The 20,260-nt window shown below is 34.2% G+C and overlaps 9 protein-coding genes and 1 non-coding gene across 10 annotated transcripts; 5 read left to right on the top strand and 5 right to left on the bottom strand. All coding sequences in view use genetic code 12, as the record gives it.

Moving 5' to 3' along the window:
- Nucleotides 1–92: 92 nt before the first annotated feature.
- CTRG_05751 (uncharacterized protein) lies at nt 93–3,242 on the bottom strand (the record flags this gene model as incomplete). The annotated part of the gene is made up of 1 exon (XM_002551407.1): nt 93–3,242. One exon carries the CDS (start codon nt 3,240–3,242, stop codon nt 93–95), a length of 3,150 nt encoding a protein of 1,049 aa, XP_002551453.1.
- Nucleotides 3,243–4,653: 1,411 nt separating this feature from the next.
- On the bottom strand, nt 4,654–7,086 carry CTRG_05750 (uncharacterized protein; the record flags this gene model as incomplete). The annotated part of the gene is made up of 1 exon (XM_002551406.1): nt 4,654–7,086. The coding sequence occupies one exon, from the start codon at nt 7,084–7,086 to the stop codon at nt 4,654–4,656; it is 2,433 nt and encodes an 810-aa protein (XP_002551452.1).
- A 757-nt stretch (nt 7,087–7,843) lies between these two features.
- Nucleotides 7,844–9,778, top strand: SAC6 (fimbrin; the record flags this gene model as incomplete). The annotated part of the gene is made up of 1 exon (XM_002551405.1): nt 7,844–9,778. The coding sequence occupies one exon, from the start codon at nt 7,844–7,846 to the stop codon at nt 9,776–9,778; it is 1,935 nt and encodes a 644-aa protein (XP_002551451.1).
- A 554-nt stretch (nt 9,779–10,332) lies between these two features.
- CTRG_05748 (uncharacterized protein) lies at nt 10,333–10,659 on the top strand (the record flags this gene model as incomplete). The annotated part of the gene is made up of 1 exon (XM_002551404.1): nt 10,333–10,659. One exon carries the CDS (start codon nt 10,333–10,335, stop codon nt 10,657–10,659), a length of 327 nt encoding a protein of 108 aa, XP_002551450.1.
- A 129-nt stretch (nt 10,660–10,788) lies between these two features.
- LYS14 (Lys14p) lies at nt 10,789–12,612 on the bottom strand (the record flags this gene model as incomplete). Its single annotated transcript, XM_002551403.1, has 1 exon — nt 10,789–12,612. The coding sequence occupies one exon, from the start codon at nt 12,610–12,612 to the stop codon at nt 10,789–10,791; it is 1,824 nt and encodes a 607-aa protein (XP_002551449.1).
- Nucleotides 12,613–12,909: 297 nt separating this feature from the next.
- On the top strand, nt 12,910–13,467 carry CTRG_05746 (uncharacterized protein; the record flags this gene model as incomplete). Its single annotated transcript, XM_002551402.1, has 1 exon — nt 12,910–13,467. The coding sequence occupies one exon, from the start codon at nt 12,910–12,912 to the stop codon at nt 13,465–13,467; it is 558 nt and encodes a 185-aa protein (XP_002551448.1).
- Nucleotides 13,468–15,421: 1,954 nt separating this feature from the next.
- CTRG_05745 (uncharacterized protein) lies at nt 15,422–17,491 on the top strand (the record flags this gene model as incomplete). Its single annotated transcript, XM_002551401.1, has 1 exon — nt 15,422–17,491. The coding sequence occupies one exon, from the start codon at nt 15,422–15,424 to the stop codon at nt 17,489–17,491; it is 2,070 nt and encodes a 689-aa protein (XP_002551447.1).
- Nucleotides 17,492–18,122: 631 nt separating this feature from the next.
- Nucleotides 18,123–18,216, bottom strand: CTRG_06410. The gene has a single exon. It is a non-coding gene; the product is annotated as a tRNA-Pro (tRNA).
- Nucleotides 18,217–18,409: 193 nt separating this feature from the next.
- On the bottom strand, nt 18,410–18,901 carry DUO1 (Duo1p; the record flags this gene model as incomplete). The annotated part of the gene is made up of 1 exon (XM_002551400.1): nt 18,410–18,901. One exon carries the CDS (start codon nt 18,899–18,901, stop codon nt 18,410–18,412), a length of 492 nt encoding a protein of 163 aa, XP_002551446.1.
- A 670-nt stretch (nt 18,902–19,571) lies between these two features.
- On the top strand, nt 19,572–20,015 carry SOH1 (Soh1p; the record flags this gene model as incomplete). The annotated part of the gene is made up of 1 exon (XM_002551399.1): nt 19,572–20,015. The coding sequence occupies one exon, from the start codon at nt 19,572–19,574 to the stop codon at nt 20,013–20,015; it is 444 nt and encodes a 147-aa protein (XP_002551445.1).
- Nucleotides 20,016–20,260: the final 245 nt, after the last annotated feature.

The following is a 20,260-nucleotide window of genomic DNA, read 5'->3' as shown; positions in this document are numbered from 1 at the left end:
TTGTCCTTGTTTTTAAATCAAATTGTATGTCCCGAAATACAAACAGTTAAAACTGGACATACCAAGGCTCTATCATTTCAAATATACATAAGCTATAAATGTAACTGGTCGTTATATAAAAAACCAACCAACGGGTTGACTGGTTTTGGTTTACCTCCTAATTTATGACTTTTTCTGAATTGCTCGTGGTTTAGAACCAACTCCCCACTTGGGTAACCATCTGGAACAGGATTATTCAAACGTTTAGATACTTCATGGAATAACTCGTCTTTATCAGCTGTCTTAATCTCACCATGTAATTGCTCAATAGTTTTTGCTAAATCCTTGTGGCCTTCAAACTCCTTTACCAACCCTTGAATGAACTCGTGGTCAACGGTGATTCCATGGCGGTATAAATAGTTGACTATAGCGGATTGTAACCTCTTTGACTCCGTGAACTGGATTGGGTTTTGTGATTTGAGGAACGTGATCAATTTACCAGTCTTGTCGTTTCTAGCAATATACAAATTGAAAAACTCAATGAACTCAGCCTTGGTTATGTCCTCCAATACTTCGACCTGTCTCGTTCTTCCATCAAAGTCATAGTAACCATCCACAATACTCGACCAGAGACGACCAGTCTCTTCACTCAAATGCTTCAACTTGGTCAACTTGATATTCTTCAATGCATGTTTGAACTTGATGAAATCTTCGGTCGTCAATTCGTTGTTGACAAAGTTTCCAAAACTGTTCAAGAACTCTTCAATACGGTATTGCAAATAATCACACGTTCTCTCTGACTGAATCAAGATTCTAAAACCAAGGGATGTTCTGCCCAAATGGATCCCCGAAAATACGACATATCCCAATTGCTCTTTTGTTCGCAACTGATCAAAACAAGGTTCCTTGATGACTGTACAGAACAAGTCTGTCAACACACGCAATTTCAAATCATCTGCATTTGGTGCGATCTGGATATAGTACTCAATGCACGAATTAATATTTGCTTCATCCTTCAATGACATCTCATAGCGGATCACCTCCTCTGGTTCAAAGACATAACCTTCCAAGTGGAATTTCTCTTCATCGTACTCTTCCATCCATGGCTTGATGTGTTTTATAGAATCATTTATGGTGTCTTTGATTGCTCTTGCTTTGGTAACGTCAAAATTCCCATGCACCAATACCTCTGCAAAAACACCTTCTTCCCAGATGGTGTCTCTGAAGTGACGTTGAAGCTGCTCAAATGTCACTCCTTCCAATGCCTTAATCTTGTCATCTTGGAAGTATAGCTTTTCATTCGTCAAATGAATCATGTGAACTCCAATCTGTTGAAACGGATCTTTGAACAAGAAAGTCTTCCAATTATTAAGCAACTTATATTTGATCGACTCAAAGCTTGATTCCGATGGTTTGAATGCAAACAATTCAGAAAGAACGTGTTCCAACAAAACATCGAGCTTGTCGTTGTAACCAGACACCTTGATAACGAATCCGTCTCTCCATGTGTGAACCGTGGCCCTCATACCCACCAATTGTGCATAATAATTGACATCATTAATGGCTTCATTGAACAACTCAATGCTCAAACTAGTCAATACAGAAGTCAAGACATCGCTGTTGGAGCTTGGCAAATGTGCCGCGATCTGAATCGTACCCTTTGGAACTTTGAACGTTTGATCCTGTTTGAACCACACATTCATTTTGTTGGTGGTGCTGATCACATGCGGAGCAACAGCGGTGCTGCCATGGCCCAGCGCCAAAACTTTGAAATCTGTTGGGATGAACTCATTTGCATCAGGGTAATGGAAGTCGATCTTAGAACTCACCGGAGTAAGCAACTCAGCTGGGATCGGCTCCACCGCATACTTGGTCTTGTACCATTTTTCAACCTTATCCAATCCAGTTAATGTTTGTGAAACCAAACTGACTCTAAGATTATCCGCAGTTAGATACTGACCATACTTTTTAATAGCTTCGGGTGAAAATGTTCTGGTAATAGAATCACTTAAAAGGTATTTTGGAGGAATTAACCCATCGAACTTGTACAACTTGCTGCTCAACCCAGAAACAGTGGATGAAGCCTCGGCCTTCTGTTTGAACCTGAAGTTAATCTGTGCCATTTCTTCGATCTCTTTCCATATCCATTTTTGTGGCTTGTCTTCGGTGACAAATCTCACGTTTTCCAAGGTACACTTGATAATATCTTCCCATTGTTCCAAACCCTTTGGAGTTAATTGGATTTCAATATAAAACAAAGAACATCCTTGACAAATCTTCATACCACCTGCCGACAACTCAGTACACAACCCCTTCTGCTTCAAGTAATATGCCAATGAACCTTTAGATTCATGACCCAATAAATGAGAGAAATATCTTTCCGGCTTGCTATCCCAATATGTCTCCATGTCGTCTGGTATCATGAAGCTTAACTCTAATTTGTGGTCATCATTTATTGGAGCAGCTTTTATCAACTGACCCAACTGTTCTGGTTTGTATATCAATTCGCCATTGTAATTTGCACCAGGATAGTCCTTGTTTGGAATATCCGAAAACTTCTCAATAGCCCATTCTGAAAGGGTATCCAAATCCTCTTTTCCCAATATAACCAAATTCATTAAATTGGCAGAATAGTGTTGGGTGTAGAACTCAATTAATATCTCTCTTACATCCAAGCCTCTGCTAAGTGGGTCGACGTGTAAAGTCTCGAAATTACCTGTTGAAAACCCATTATACGGATGTGATGGGTTACTAGTAGCTTTATCCAACTGAAACAACCTCCAGATATCATTTTGTAAATTCTTTTTGTTCTCTGAATCAACAGCATTGATTTCACGGTCCTGACAGGTTTTGCTAAACAATGGACTGATGAAAAATTGGGCAAATCTGTCCAATGCTCCTTCCAAGTAATCAGACCCCACTTGAAAATAGTAATTAGTGTGCTCGGCAGCCGTGTAGGCATTGGAATGGCCAGAATGCTTGGATAAATAATTGGAATATTCGTTCTCCTTGGGATACTTTTCGGTCCCCATAAATAATAAATGTTCACAGAAATGAGCCAAACCGGAGATACCATATTGCTTATCAGCAAAAGAACCCACACGAACATCTAAAGATGCAGCTGATTTGTCTGCAGTTGGGTCGCTAATCAATAACACCGTCAAGTTGTTGTCCTTGAGTTTGACTAGTCTGTATGAACGATCATCAAGTAAAGGTTTTTCAATCACCGGATTGTCTGCCAATACAGTAAACTGGTTTGTCATGGTGGCTAGTTTGTGCAGTTGTCTTGCTATATGAATGAATACGTTGGCTGTTCTTGAAGAAAATCTCCAATAATTTGCAAAATATAACAACAAAACAATCTTAAATATATAATTTTTTTTTGAAGAAACAGAAGTTCTAAATAAAGCACAGGGAAATGGTTGTTGAGGTTGTGGATATGAATTTTCAACTATTTCGTTAAACTTTATAGTTTTTCAATCAGTGTGGCGGGGTGAACCAACAAGAAAACATACAGTGGGGGGACATAGATTTGAAAGCGGAATTGAAAAAATAAACAAAGAAAAATTCGTCAAATTGACAAAATTATTTGTCCATAGTAGTGAGTGCGAAAATCTATTAGTAAAAATTAAAAAGAAGTAGTGTCTATTACAAATATACTCCGTGATCAAACAATCAAAAAATTCCAATAGAAAAAAAATGAATTTGTATGAGAAACAAGCAATTAACCATGCCTTTTTGAAGCTGTTGATTACAGCACCAAAAATTTCTAAAGAGACCTTATGGTCAGACAATATTAGATGTCTAAGTAGCAGGTATCAGTTACCACTGCGCTTTATAGAGTATTATTTACTGCTGTTTGAAATAATTAACAAACTATTAAACTCGGAACGAGACTATCAAAAGTACTCTATATTTACCCTCCGAAGCCGTTGTTTACATCAAATTTTGCTTGTTTACATTTTGAGGGATTGTTGTTTTCTTTTCTTCTGATTTCTTAGAATTTTGGCTGAGAGCGGAATTTTTGTTTGTTTATTTTTTCAATTCCGCTTTCAAATCTATGTCCCCCCACTGTAAAAGAAATTTCAGACAAAAAAAAAAAAAAAACCAGCAAGGAACTGACGCAAGTAACATAAGGATTTACTCACCCATACCTATGACAATACCTTATTTAGAGTATAAAGAAATATGTTGATCGGATATTTGATAATGGTCATTTCATTAGTACGATTTGCAGAGAATGTATAACATTCATTGTTTGAAACTTTTTTCCTCCTCCGTTTTGGCATTATCCGTGGTTTCATTTCTACATGAACAATACCCGGTAGTATAAACCTTGAAGTAAAAAAAAAAAGTAACAAAGAACTGACATTGAATTAAAACTTGTATAAGGTTACGCAAGCAGATGAATGATGTCAATTGATGATAATTATTTTAGGGTATTCTCTTTTGACGACAAATATGTCTTCTGTCAACTAGTGTATTCACCCAACAGACGAGCTGACTCTTTGTAAAATCATATTCAATTTTCTCTGGTGCTACGATCTCTGTCTGTAAATATCTCTAAATATGCGTTTAAATATGTTTAATTATATTACTGCAGGAACTAAACTGCATACCGGTCTATTCAATAGTTCATATACAGATACAGCAAGTCAAAATCTGGCCGAAGTCTTATATTTTGAAGTCATTACAAAGACAACATGCGCTCGTATCCTTGATACAGGCCCTGTGAAATCCATGATGACAATTAGTGAAATAGACCAACGAAGCACTTTTGAGCAATAATTGTCCACAAGATGCACACGGTTCACCCGGTTCGATTATAGCCACGGCTTTGCCTTTATTGAAATCTCTTAATTCTTGCTTCAAGCTAGTTGATATGGCCAAAGACTCCTTCATTTCCAATGATAACTGATTAATTTTGGCATTGTATCCATTTAATGACTCTACAATCTCATCCTTAAAGCTATTAACCGACACGCCATCTGGAAGTAGCATGAGCACATCTTTCAATTGAAGTGAGGACTGGCGTAATGTTTCCTTTAATTCCAAGTCTTTATCAATCAAGTATTTACCATACTTTAGCCAAAGCTTTCTTTTTGTATTGTAGTTTGCATTTTCGTACTTGATACTCGACACTTGCTCATCATCATTAGTATCAAATTTACTTAATATGAACTCTGCAAGTGAAACCAACTCATGGGAAAGTGCCAAGTCTAGTGCTTGTTCAAATAATTTCATCTCCGTATAAAGCAACACAGCTGAATGATACTTTTGGTGGGAAATACACAATCTGAGAATAAAGTTCTTATCATAGTTGTTTGTAGAATTAATGAACTTTATAATTCTTTTATCGGTATTACTACTGGTAATCAATAGTGATAAATATGTGTTGTTAACATGTTTACTCTTTTTGTAATTCTTTTCCATAGTCACCTTCTGAAGGAAAGACATTGCCAAATCGGGATGATTCAATAAGGCAGGTAAGAGCCTTTCATATTGTAACTCAAGCTTTAGCCATGTCTCTGTTACTTTAGGATAATTCATTAACATTAAAACTGAAGTCTCATATACTGCTTCTGTCATACCCTTGGTGTATAGCTTGATCAATGTATTCGTTGCTTCCTTCCAATTCTGCTTGTTGAGGTAGTACAGTAAAATATAGGAGTAATCTTCAAGCAATTCAGCATAGAATATCAACTTTTCTGATGTCAACACTTGGTACATTGTAGGACGATCTAAATATTTGAAATTTTCTTTGACAAACCCGGTAAAACGTGTATCCCCACTTCGAACCATTAACACAATAATCCATGTCGACAATATAACCATTTGTATCTTATTCTTTCTATTCATTTTCGCAAGTAAGTATTCAGTAAGCAATTTATCCAATCCTTGATGGTTCAAAATCATCAAGCATACTTTCTCAAATGGCTCCGTCAGCTTTGCCAATATCTGAACACCTCGGATTTGTAAACTCAAGTCATCAGTAACTATACCAAAGCCACCTTGTTGCAAATAGTCATATCCTTGTTTGATCAAAACCAAATCACGTTTGAAAAAATTGTCTTCTCTCTCGTCTTCCAAGTACTTTAAAGCTTCCATATACTTACCCATCTTATAGTAGTCATACCAAACCAGAATCGATTCATTTTCAATAACTAGTTCGTATATAGAACTCTTTGTATATACCCAGTATGTGTTTGAAATAAAATCAGCAGTTATTCCTCGTATTTTGCCACTAGAAACAGTTATTTCCTTTCTTTCCTTGTTGAGTTTATTGTAAATCTTGATCAGATTCTCATGGTACCCTATGATATGATGTGGCGACGTCATAACTCCTGCCAATTTATCACCAATACGATCGACCTGCATTTCTCCATCATTTGTAAGTATTTCATTGTCACGATTTATGAACAAGAAATGGTCCTTACCACAAAAAAGTAAACCTGGTGGGTTAATGGTTCTAATTGTTGGATCTGTATGCTTGAATACTTTATATAATTCAGAATAGGATGTATCAAAACAATCCCATGTGTATAACTTATCTGCAATTATATTTATTTGTGAATTGTTGCTAGAAAAGGTGATGCCGTGAATTGGGGAGTTGGTTTTGTATACTTGTTTTAATGATCTTTCATACAAGTAGATATGTCCTTCTTGTGTACCTATGACTAAGGCACGACTATCTGTGAATGCAACGGATGTGATATTAGTATGTTTAAATTTAAATTGTTTGAAGGATTTCTCGTATAGTTGGTAGTATGAATCATTGTCTATTTGCATGATTAACTCCTTTCCATTAGGGTTGAGCCAAGCATTTGTGAGTTTTCCAGGCAACAGATAGTTATCAACTAACGAGGGATTATCCAAATCAATTCTATACACTAAGTTGGATAATAATATAAACATAACATTATTGCTTACTAACAACTTATTAAATTTATTGTTCAAGTTGAATTGCAAGTGAACCGGCTCCAATTCAATTGTAGGTTGCGGTAGATTATCACATACTAATGCTTGTTGCTGATCCAATGAATGTGATGTATAAGTTGAGTTTGAATCAGACTTGATTGATTTGGAACGACGGCCGTTTGTGTTCATGATGCTGGTTTATTCCACAGTTTTGACGAGTTATACCAGCGTTGACTTTTGATAAATGGTTGTCAGTCTCGGCTTGACCATAGAATCCACTACATCTTTAAAGACAGGGGGAAAAAAAAATGACACACGCACGTGATCTGTAAATACACATCCGAGACTGATAATTCAGTACCTTACAATGAACTCTGAGTAGGACTGCTTGAAAAGATATGACAGAGTAGAAGATGGCGATCCAAATCTAGACGTATTTCAGTACATGTCATTATCACCGCATCAAAGATCAATGCCTGAGTGATATAGAATATGATCACATATAATGAAGCAAACAAATCTACCAAAAAGAAAAAAGAGAAGAGATACTAGTAAAGCTATGCCAGAGGCGAAGCTTAATAATGTACTTCAAAGAAATTACCCATCTGGCATTGAGAATCAATTAAGCTGAGATCTCGTAAGCTTGTGCCCTACATCTCAATGTCCAGTCACATTAGAAAAAGGGGGGCGCATTAATGAAATTTTCTGTTTGTTCACGCATTTATGAATTTTCTCTTGTTGAACATTTTGTGGTTATGTACACTGAAATCCCAGAAATCGTCGCAAGCGCTCACACCATCCAGCACTAATTTCTCCCACAGCAAGAACAAAAAAAAAAAAGAAAAAAGAGAGAAAGAGAGATCCAATCAGTATTTTATAGTTTTAAACCTTGTTTCTTTTACTTCTATTTTATTCCAATTGATAATTATTCTCAACCAATTTCTCGATGAACGTTTTAAAATTACAGAAAAAGTATCCAATTTTGGATCAATCTGATTTATTCAATATTATTGAAGATTTCAGAAGTATTGATTTGGACGATAAGGGTTGGGTAGAAAAGAAAGATGTAATCAACGCAATTTCCAAAAAAGGTCAATACTCCTATGATCAAGCTAGAGAAACTTTGAAACAAGTTGATGTTGATGCTTCAGGTCACGTTGAATTGGACGATTATGTTCAATTGGTTGCCAAATTGAAAGAAGATTCTTCATCTGGTACACCACCTCCAACTACTGCTGGATCTTCGGAATCTCCAGTTGTTTCCCCAAAATTTAAAAAGCCACCTCCACCAATCCCAACTGCTAATAGTAAGAACAAGACTTACCTTGGAGGTAAAACTTCTGGTACAACCCATACTATCAATGATGAAGAAAGAACCGAATTTACTAGACACATTAATTCTGTCTTGGAAGATGATCCAGAAATTGGCAGCAGATTACCATTTGATACAGAAACTTTCCAAATTTTTGATGAATGTAGAGATGGTTTGGTCTTGTCGAAATTGATCAATGATTCTGTTCCAGACACTATTGATACTAGAGTTTTGAACATGCCAAAGGGTAAGAAGGCATTGAATAACTTCCAAATGTCTGAAAATGCAAATATCGTTATCAATTCAGCCAAAGCCATTGGGTGTGTTGTGGTTAATGTGCATTCCGAAGATATAATTGATGGTAAGGAACATTTGATTCTTGGTTTGATTTGGCAAATTATTAGAAGAGGTTTGTTGTCCAAAGTTGACATCAAGTACCATCCAGAATTATACCGTTTATTGGAAGATGATGAAACATTGGAACAATTTTTGCGTTTGCCACCAGAACAAATCTTGTTGCGTTGGTTTAATTACCATTTGAAGAATGCTGGGTCTCAAAGAAGAGTAGCCAACTTTTCTAAGGATGTTAGCGATGGTGAAAATTACACTGTTTTGTTAAACCAATTACAACCAGAACACTGTGACTTGGGTCCATTGAAAACCGGTGATTTATTGACTAGAGCTGAGCAAGTTTTGGATAATGCCGAGAAAATTGGCTGCAGAAAGTATTTGACTCCAAAATCATTGGTGTCTGGTAATCCAAAATTGAACTTGGCTTTTGTTGCCAATTTGTTCAACACCCATCCAGGTTTGCAACCAATTGAAGAACACGAAAATATTGAAATCGAAGAATTTGATGCCGAAGGTGAAAGAGAAGCTAGAGTTTTCACATTGTGGTTAAACTCATTGGATGTCGATCCACCAGTTGTATCACTTTTTGAAGATTTGAAGGATGGTTTGATCTTATTACAAGCTTATGATAAAGTTCTTCCAGGGTCTGTTTCTTGGAAGCACATCAACAAGAAGCCGTCATCAGGTGCAGAAATTTCACGTTTCAAGGCATTGGAAAATACTAACTATGGGGTTGAAATCGGAAAAGCCAACGGATTTTCTCTTGTTGGTATTGAAGGTTCAGACATTGTTGATGGTAATAAATTGTTGACTTTAGGATTGGTATGGCAATTGATGAGACGTAACATTATCAACACATTGTCAGAACTAGGAAAAGGTGGTCATAACCTTACTGATGCCGATATTTTGAAGTGGGCCAACCAGCAAGTTGCCAAAGGTGGCAAATCTTCTTCTGTCAGATCATTCAACGATTCCTCCTTGGCCAATGGTGTCTTCTTATTGGATGTTCTTAATGGTTTGAAACCTGGTTACGTTGATTACGACTTGGTTTATTCCGGTAACAGTGATGAAGAGAAATATGCCAATGCCAAATTGGCCATTTCTATTGCAAGAAAATTGGGTGCTTTAATCTGGTTAGTTCCAGAAGATATCAATGAAGTCAGAAGTAGATTGATTTTGTCCTTTGTCGGTAGTTTGATGGCTGTTTCTGAAAAGTAGAATTGTTGTTGTTTTTGTATGTGTTCATTTTTCAATATTTGTATTTTTCTGTATAAGAATTTATTACACGAGTGATGCTTTTGTAAATTGAGTTGTTATTATGTAGTAGTTACTATCGATGAGTTGGAATCGGGGCTAGAGATTGTATCTTGATGTTAGCTAAGCTTTTCATTGTATAGTGTGACAAACGAAATTCGGGGAGAAGTCTTAAGCTTCAAAGTGTCATATTTCATAAAGATAACAACACATTTGGTTGGATATTACTTATACAGATTATGATAATAATCAAACATACTTATGGTGATGAGGTCATTTGGATATAACATAGAGAAGCTTGTTGCAACAAACCACTTTGGCCGACATTTTTGCTAGTTGTTGATGTCGTATCAATTTGTCTCTTTGTCGCAGTTTTTTTTGCTTGTTCTCAAGATTTTTCACCCACTTTTTTTTTCTTTTCTTTCTTTCAACCAATAGAAAATTTACAAAATAATAAAAAATAATTGTATTGAAATATCTGAGAAACCAATTAATCACTTTTAAAAGAATCACAAATCATGTCAGGAACTCCAATATTACCATTTACAGAAGCAAATACTAAAAGAGTTTCATCATTGTTTAGACAAGCTTTAAGAACTGCTTTTGATCATTCTATGAAATGGGATGTTTATAGAAATGCTACTATAAATATAAGACAACAATTTGATGCTAATAAACATATTTCAACTCCTGAAGAATTAGAAAAAACAATTCAAAAAACTAAAGAAAAATTAGCTGAATGGAAACATCCAGATCCTTATATTCCTCCAGGTAGACCAGGTGGTACTAAATATCAAAGAAATATTCCTGTTGCTAGAGGTCCTCTTGTACCTGGTGATTGGTAAATAAAAAAAAAAAAAATAAGAAAAGAATAGCATTAATTTACTGAACATATACATATTCTATATTTATAATATATAAATTAAAATCAGAGAGATACATATATACAGAAGGGTAATCTCTTGTTGTATTATTTAGTAAATCAATGTATCAGCATCTTCATTATCTATGGCACCTTTCCAATGTTTTAACAAGATTTGAGTTGATACATGAGCAGAAGCAGCACCAATCTGACCAACCATTGAAAAATACTTTAATAACAAGTTTCTTTGATCTGTCTTGGTGGTACTCAATCCAGTTACTAGTAGTGGCCATTGAATCATTAACAACAAGTATGGAGAGGCATGTTGTTGCACATCAGAAAATTGATTCAAGTAATGAATAAACAGAATCATTTGATCAACTAGACTGGAAACGTCAATTATGAAAAATCTTGTTAGAATCATAATAATCGAGGAAAGAACATATGATTGATGGGAAACATCCTGCCAGCTAATCCAATAACTTGAATTATTAATCCGAAGTTCTTCAATGGGTAAACCTGGAACGTATCGGGTCAACTCGTTCTCTGGTATAACTCCTCGAGAGTTGATGTAAACAATATTCGATTGTGTATAAAATTCCGAAACTAATTTCACATATTCCATAGTGTTGATATTAATGTTACTTCTCTTTTTGTTTAATATTTTCAACAAATCACCAAAGCAAGCGATGCAGCTGTTGTCAAAACCCATAAGAATGTTGAACCCTTGATCAGTTATTATACCAATTTCTTTCAATACCCCCACTTCGTATTCATTACCTGGAGTCATGAGCTTGTCGATTTCATAATCTGTCTGTAAAGTACCACCTAAACTTGTACTCAATCCTGCCAAAATTTCAATTGATAAGAACCAGTATTTGCAAAAGACAAACTTTTTTGAAACATTCTGATTGAAAGCTTTGATCAACAATGTTTTTGCTCCTACCAAATGAGGTCGCCATTGCAGGGATTGTGAAGTAGCTGTGGCTGCTGTTAGCAATAATAATGTCAATAGAACTGCTTCAATATTTGCATTTAAATTTGTTTCTCTTGCTGGTTCCAATAATTTCAAACACTTGGATAAATATGCCCCATATGCTCGTTCATCCTCGGGACGTTTATACTTTAAAAAACAAGTGTTTGCACCCTCAGCGAGTATTGCTGCTAATAAAAAGGGTTCATTGGCAGCAGTGTGTAAAATAATATCTCTAGCCGGGTTTGAAGTGGTTTTAGTTCTCGAATGGTATGCCTGGAATGGTTCAATGATTTGAGCAAAATTATTATAGAATTCTTCCCAGTATAATTGTTCATGTTTTCGGGGTAATTTTATATAGTCTATGGGTATATTTTTCGTTATTTCATCCACCACAAATGAATCATTCAAGAAATCAAATTGGAAATCATCTTGCAAGAATGGAATATTTGATCCCTCCATAATATCTGTCACCAAATTGTTTAAATCCGTAGTTAAACTACTTAAATCTGTTCCACTTAAAAAATCATTGCTATTAATCAAGTTTTCGATATGTAATGGAGATTGTTTGGATAGACTTGGCGATACAGGTGGGACTTTGATGCGTTTCGGAATGTCATATTGAACAGGTAAAAATTGTGTTGATTTCCCCATATTTTCAACCTCTTCTTTAATCAAACGTCTTGATATTCTTAGTACCTTCTCCCCTGCCAATGGGTACGAGCATTGCTTCCCTAATCTGACACAAGTGGAACAGAAAGGCTTTTCTTCTGGACATCGTATCTTTCTTCTCTTACATTCTCGACACCCATTTCGACTGTAGCTCTTTCTAATACGTTTTGGGCCAGGACCCTGGGTAACAGTTGTTGAATTTGGAGTAGGACCTGGAGTTGAAGATGACGAAGGTGGTCCCAGTGTTGGTGTTTGAGTCGGAGTTGAAGTCACAGATGAATTGGCGGACATGATTCAGTGGTAATACCCAGTTATCCACAAATCCGATAACGGTCAGATCAATTATGAACAAGAAATTTAAAGTGCAAATCTAAAGCAAAAAAAAGAAAAGAAAAGAAAGAGAAAGTCAAATGAGAAAACGGAAATAGGGAAAAGAGAAAACGGGGGAAACAGGAAACAGGAAACAGGGGGAAAAAAAAAAAAGTAAACAAAAATGGAATTAAGTCCTTTTGTTTCTCCGTAATCATTCTCCACAACTCAGTGTTTACAAGGGTGTGCAATTCATACACCAATCAAGCAATATCCAGGATGCCAATTAGCCATTACATCAAACAGTTCCAAGATACTTTACTACTATTTTTCCAAGACTTGGTGATAAGATTATGCACAATACTTGACGAAGTTCCTTTACTACATGAGGACAGACACAAAGCCGCTTCCGTGGAGTTGATATCTTCATATAACACGACTCATGAGTTTGAAAGTAATAATTTTGTAGAAGAAGGGAATACATCTTCAGCAGATTTGATTTCTATCTGGATATTTGTGGCAACGTGTACATTGGGTATTTTGATATTGAAAAGGGGATTGGATTTTATTCGAGGAGTTTTGTCAAGCAGTAATCCTAACAGTTCGGTAAGAGATAGTGTTAAAAACCAAAACTCAAAGAGACCAAGCACTTCTTCGATTTATTATGATCTACCTTCAAATTTGGGGCCATATTCAAAACAAAGCTCGCCTGTTAAAAGTAAACATTTCATGGAGACCTACAAAGGCAAAGGTCCTGTTTCGTTTCTATTGGACACTACAACAGGATCAACAATGGACGTCGAGCTGGTGAGTATAGAAGGGAATCGTTGGACTTAATTGTAGTGCTTGTGTGTAGTAATTATATGGATGAAACTATTCTGAGCTCGATGTAAGAAGACAGATAATCATTTGGTGTGATATAATTAACAATAAAATCTTTTACTATATTCTCGATGGTCTAGATATAGAACTTCTAAGTATGGTGTAAATTTGAATTGTCAATTGATGTGAGGTTAAATCTATATGCAAAAGTATAACATTTGGCTGTGAATTGTATCTGCAATCTTAACAACAAAGAAAATAAATCCGTATTATGTTTGTGTGTTCTTTTTCGGATCAAATGATCATGAACTTGAGGAATATGTGTACAACCTAAGTAGATATCGTAACCTAATCAGACAGTTTAAGTTGAACCGAAGACATCAACAAACGGTTCATTCAATTAGAAGGTAAGTGTAATATTAGTAAGCAGTGCAAATTGAACAAATCAATTCTCTTAGAGTCGTTATAACCTTCCCAGTCTCATAACAAGATCATGCATTTATTTGATTTTGTGAATTAGGATTTGTGCTTTAAAACAAGGCTCATGTGTAAGAAAGAATATAACCAACTGATTGTTTGGGAAGTTTGTCAGGCAAAGTTATAATGTATCATTGTGGGTTTATTCGAAACTCGATAGATTGTCCGGAAAACAGATTGGTAAAGGAACTGGGAAACCCTTTGTTTGCAGGTAGTAATTATATTGCCGATTCTATTTGGAATCCCGTTCCGAAATATAAAACCGAAACCAAATAGGAAGGACGCGTCATACACAAAATATGAGTGCAAGATCGTGTCCCCAAAATCAACATCACAATCAACATCACAATCAAAACCACACAAACTGAACTGATTCACGTAGAACACATTCTCTTTTCTGCAATGCATTATTGAGGTAACAAAAATGTTAGGAACATCATCATTTTTGGCTTAAAAATGCTTATAATGAGGTGGGACATTGATGAAACAAAGAATTCGCCCAACCATTCGTGTAATTGTTATTGTTAATACGATATTATTTCTCGAAGGGTCGGTCGAGTACCTTAAAAAAAAAAAAAAAGATAGTCACATGTGAGTATTGAATATTATTAGATGGTTATCTTGGACAATATGAGACTGTTTGATATTTAAGTTATACAGTTTTGAAGAAGCTTAAGTTAATACAATACTTCCCTCTGAAATAGGCTAAATTCTGTAGGAGCTTATGTAATGTAGGACAAAAATAGTCATAATCAAAATAGTACCGCGACACGCACACACGCACACACACACGCCTCGTGGGACACGACCTGACTAACGACCGAATGAAAAAAAAAAAAAAAAAATTTTTCTTTATACTCATACTCACACAGTGAATTCTATTCACTCTCAATCTCAGTTACACTAACATTAATATTAACACAATGTGTATGTTACTATGTGATTTTATTGTTTCATTTGAATTTAAATTTCATTTATCAAAAAGTTTACATTATGTAGAAAGATTTCATGCGCAGTAGAGTACAGTACAATAATAATAATAATCCCATCTTTCGTTCTCTTTCAGGTTTTTTTTTTTGTTTTTTTTTTTGTTTTTCTTCTTTCACTCTTTGATTGAATTCAAATAATTTTTTATATTTTTTTGTATTCTTCTTCTTCTTCTTCTTCTTTGAATTACTTATTATTCGAAAACTATTCAGTTGCTACCTTGTGCAATTAATAAGGTTTATTTATTATTATTAGTAGTAGTATTTCATTGGAGTCTTCAGGTAATCCCACGGATCTATTTTTATATTCTTTCCTTCAACGCTACAGAAGAAAAATTCACCATCACCAAAGAGATTTCAGTTGAGATTACGAACTTGTTGCAATTCCTTGAAAACTAATCACCATTACCATTATAGTCATTCGTTTTATTTGAGTTAATACCCAGCAGTTTGTTTTCATTCGTTTACTTATTCAATCAATAAATCAACAGCTCCTCCCCTCAACTATGCCGATCTACCAAAGAAGAGGAACACCCACGATTGAGATTCGTGCGTCAAAATCATCCGATGATGATTCAGATAGTTCATCATCAGATTACTGTAAAAATAATCCCAAAGCAGATCAATGTGAGAAACCCGTTAGTGATAATAGTGTTACCATTGCCTTGTCTATTGTATTACCTTGTCTTGCTATATTTTGTGTTCTTGGATATTTCCTTTATAGAAATTATAGAAAGGATAAAAAAGAAAGTATGGAACATGATCCTGATTTTGATGAAAATGGCGAAGCCACTGCTTTGCCAGATTACCCACAGATTAAGTCATATCAAGAAAACCCATTTGATAATAGAAACTCAATTAGATACCCAATGGATAATGTAAGTACTCATCAATTTGGTCAACAACAACATCAACAAAAACGAGATCCATATTTGGACAGTTTTGTTTTACCATATCAACATCAAACTGGATCCAAATTATCTTTAGATGACTATGCAAGAAACCTTGGTGATCTGCAAGGTTATCAAACCCCTTCTAATATCCTTGGCAGATCAAGATCGAATTCCATGCATCTTGATCAAAAATCTTCTTCCGGATTAAATGCTCCTACTCATTCAAGAAAACCATCATCTGCAAAAAGTCCAACAAAGAAAAAAGATGGTAAACAATATACTAATATCCCTAATGAATCTGTACCTAATTTTGCTGTTGAATCTAATCAAGTTGTATCTGGTGGTGGATTCAATGAACATGATGAGCCTTCATCATCATCTTCTTCTTCTTCTTCTTCTGCCACCCCAACTGTTCCAGAGGAAAAATTTGCTACTAAATATGAAATGGAAACTGAATCAGAATCATCAATGAACAAGTCAGGTATTCCACAAATAGTGGTAAGTGAAAACAAAGTGGAAGATTCATCTCCATCTCCATTTGATGACGAACACGAACATGCCACTACTGCTACAGAAACCACAGTTGATACTATTCCCAATGATGACCATGATGATGATGATGACGATGATGACGATGATTATGAATATAATAATCGTGATGATGATGAAATTCATTTTAGCACAAAGAGTAAACAAGTATCTTCTAGACCTAAATCTCCCAGAATTTCTGCATTTAATTTATTGAAAAACGAAAGTGATGATGAAGATGACAATGGTCATGGCGAAAATGATGATGACGATGATGACGAAATGAATGAATTGAGTCCAGAACAAAAAGAAGAGATTAGACGTATGAAATCTGTTTACAAGGTTTATTTTGATAATGATGCAGCTCCACAACAACCTCGACAATATGAAGTTGATGGTAATCACCCACCAGTGCCAGTCGATAAGATCAATAATGAATTAAAAATGGATACAGATTATGAGAAAAGAATTAGTACTGCTTCTTCGGTATATAATGATGCAGAAGATGTTGAGCATCATCAACAATACTATTACGATCAATTCAATCAACAATATCAACAACAATTTGGTTCACCAGTGGATCCAAACTTTTATCATCAATTCCAACAACAACAATATTACAACTATTATCAACATGAACAACAGAGACGTATACAACAAGCTAAGAAACCATTACCTGCATTACAAAAATTACCTAACCCAGCTGATTTCAGAAAATCTACTTTACAAACTTATACCAATTTCAAACCAAATTTAAAGAACCAACCATCAAGTTCAGGAAAACAACCATTTATTCCAATTGAAAATGATGGTGTCTGGTCATCGCCTATTAATTCTCCATCTATTCAATCCCAAGCATCATTCCCACTGCAAAACCACAACCAACAGAGAAATATTTCTGATAGTTATTTCCCAGAGCAAGAACCTGTACAACATAATGTTCCTTCTGCTACCCAATTATCTAGATCATCTGTGGTTATGTTGAATCCAGTAACGGAAATCACCAAACAAAGGAAATTCAAACCTGCTGGTTCTGTACCACATAGTTATCAACCACAACAATATGGACAAAGCGAATTGAATGGACCTGAAAATGATTTAATTCCTGGAAGTAGGAAAAGTGATGTTAGAAGAATGATGAATACCAATTTCTAGAATTTGTACTATAAAAGAAAAATAGACTTGTGAAATATATGTAAATTGAAAATCAGAAACGCGTTAACAATAGATCTATTAATTATAAATTATATACCAATGTAAAATAACATATGAAAGTAAAAAAAAAAAAAAAGAAAATGAAAGTTGTCGTAATGATAAATAATCAAGTTAATACAGAATTAGTTTCTTTTTTAATGGCAATTATTTGATTAGCAAGTTGATTAGGATCAACACCTTCATCTAATAATTTAACACATAATTGTAATACAGTATCATCTAATTCAATACAATTCATTAATCTAGCTAATTCAGATATCATAACATTTGGATCAAGCAGCATTATGGTTATATTATTATCATCAAGTATACTACAATGATGAAAAAACAAATCAATCAAAATAGAAAAACAAAAAAAATTTCTTTTGGAAAATCAAAACACGTCTAATTGAAAATAAATCAACAACAACAACACAACTGAATAAGATCTCTCTTTTTTTTTGTTTAGAATACTTTCGATAACAATCTCTATAGTCTGTTTTTGACTTCTAATTCAAGTTCAAGTTGATTAATGCATAAATGGGTAAACAAGAACAACAACAATAAAAAAAAATTGACAAAAAAAATAAATGGGGCAAACGGGGAATTGAACCCCGGGCCTCCTCGAATTTTATGTTTAAGTTGTTAAACCCAAACAAGGAATCATACCACTAGACCATTCGCCCTTTTCGATGGATGTGCTAGATTGACTACTAGCCCAGATGTGTTTTACATATTTCATGATTCTTTTGAATAATTTTAGATATGTTTCCTAATATTACAGTGGTTTCTTGAGATATATTTCAATCTCATATAGATATTCGTTAGTTTATATTATTATTATTATTATTATTATCTGTATTTATAAGGTAATTTATATTAATTATGTAGTTTTCTTCTTCCATTATATCCAGTAGATGAACCATCAATTTTTCTTTTATTCATTCTAGTATTCTTCTCTTTAGCTATATTTTCAATCGTTTTTGAAAGTTCAGAGTTTTCTTGTTCAATTCGATGTAGTTCATTTTCCAATTTTTGTTCAACATCTTCATCATCATCATCTTCTTCTTCTTCTACTTCTTGATCTTCTTGCTTATTATTATTTAATTCTTGTTCTAATTTTCTAGGATCCCATGAAGGATTATTAATTGCATCAAGGGTAAAATCAGTTTGTGACATTATATCAGTCCATTTATTCATTAAAATTCTTGAATTTGTAGTTGAATTACAAATCAGATTTAAATCATGATTAACTTTTTGAATAGTTTGATGAAAATTTAATAAAATATTATTTATATTTGTAATTTGAGATAATTCTCTTTCTAAAGCAACTGTTGATATTGTAGTTGATGATTGATTCGTTGTTGACATTCTGATACGATCAACGTTTATATTGTCTTGTTTTGTTTTATTTGGTGTTTCTTTGTTTTGATTTCAGTGTTGATTTTGATTTTGAATTTTTCTTTTTTTTTTTTTTTCTTTCTTTGGACCGAGTGGTTTGAATATCTCTGATAGTAAGAAATCTTAAAATGTAATTACCTCCTATTTTAAAAATAAGAGAATTTCATGGATCAAATGGATGATATGATTTCATTTCGTAATCAATTGGGTATATTTGTAGTTGTCAGAAGGAGTTTGTTAGTTGAATTTTATATCCAAGGATTTTATATTTTCAGGATAATTTGGTAATGAAATTTCACCAAATATTAGAGATAAACCTTATTTGAAAAAGAACAAACAAACGTGGGGTATTATTTGATTAGAATTGGGGTTATTGCGGATCTTCAGATTTACTCCTTTTGTTCTTTTTGGATTTATTTAATCTTTTGGTCAAAATTTCATCTTATTCAGCCTTATGTAATCCGAAAGTTCCTGGTCTGTTAAAAAAAAAGTCGTAATTCAATTGGTGATAAATTCCAAATCTCTCTGTTGATGATGATAATAGCCTTCTTGCATCGCAACAACAGACAACAGAAAAAAAAAAAAAAATGCACACGAAAAAAAAAAGTGACAACCAATTGAGTTTCATCAACGAAATATCATGACAACTGAACCAGTGGATCAACAACAACAACAATATACTAATCTAATTAATTCATTACCAAGTAGATGGGAAATAGAACTTGAATTTGTTCAATCTTTAAGTAATATACCTTATGTGAATTATCTTGCTCAGAATAATTATTTAAATGATGAAAGTTTTGTAAATTATTTGAATTATTTACAATATTGGACAGAACCTCAATATGCTAAATTTTTAGTTTATCCAAATTGTCTACACATTTTAAAATTATTACAGGATGAAAATTTTCGTAAGAATATTATCAATCAAGAATTTATGAACAATTTAATGAATGATATGGTTAAACGATGGCAAAATAATGAACCGTCGGAACAACAAGCTCAACAAGCTCAAACAAACGAGGAGGAACGAGAGAAGAATCAAGTTCAACAACAAGTTCCAATTGAAAATGGTGGAATGTAATGATGATACAGTTATCTGAAGGTCAGAACCATGCAAATGGGGATCCCCACCACCCTAATAGGTTTTGTACATCCATACTCTAGCTCCTACTTGTTGTAGAATGATCAATATACGAGTTGTTGGTTGATGATGATGATAAAAAAAAATCACACCTGAATCCGAAACCTCCTCTTTTATTTTGTATACATAATCCTTGCAGAATCAATTGGACGCTTATGTAAGCAAGAAGCTTGGATTTCTTTCGT

The sequence above is a fragment of the Candida tropicalis genome (genome assembly GCF_000006335.3).
Source record: "Candida tropicalis MYA-3404 genomic scaffold supercont3.9, whole genome shotgun sequence".
NCBI classification, from domain to species: Eukaryota; Fungi; Ascomycota; class Pichiomycetes; order Serinales; family Debaryomycetaceae; genus Candida; species Candida tropicalis.
The sequence above is the reverse complement of the archived record's forward strand: the minus strand, read 5'-3'. Positions and strand labels throughout refer to the sequence as shown.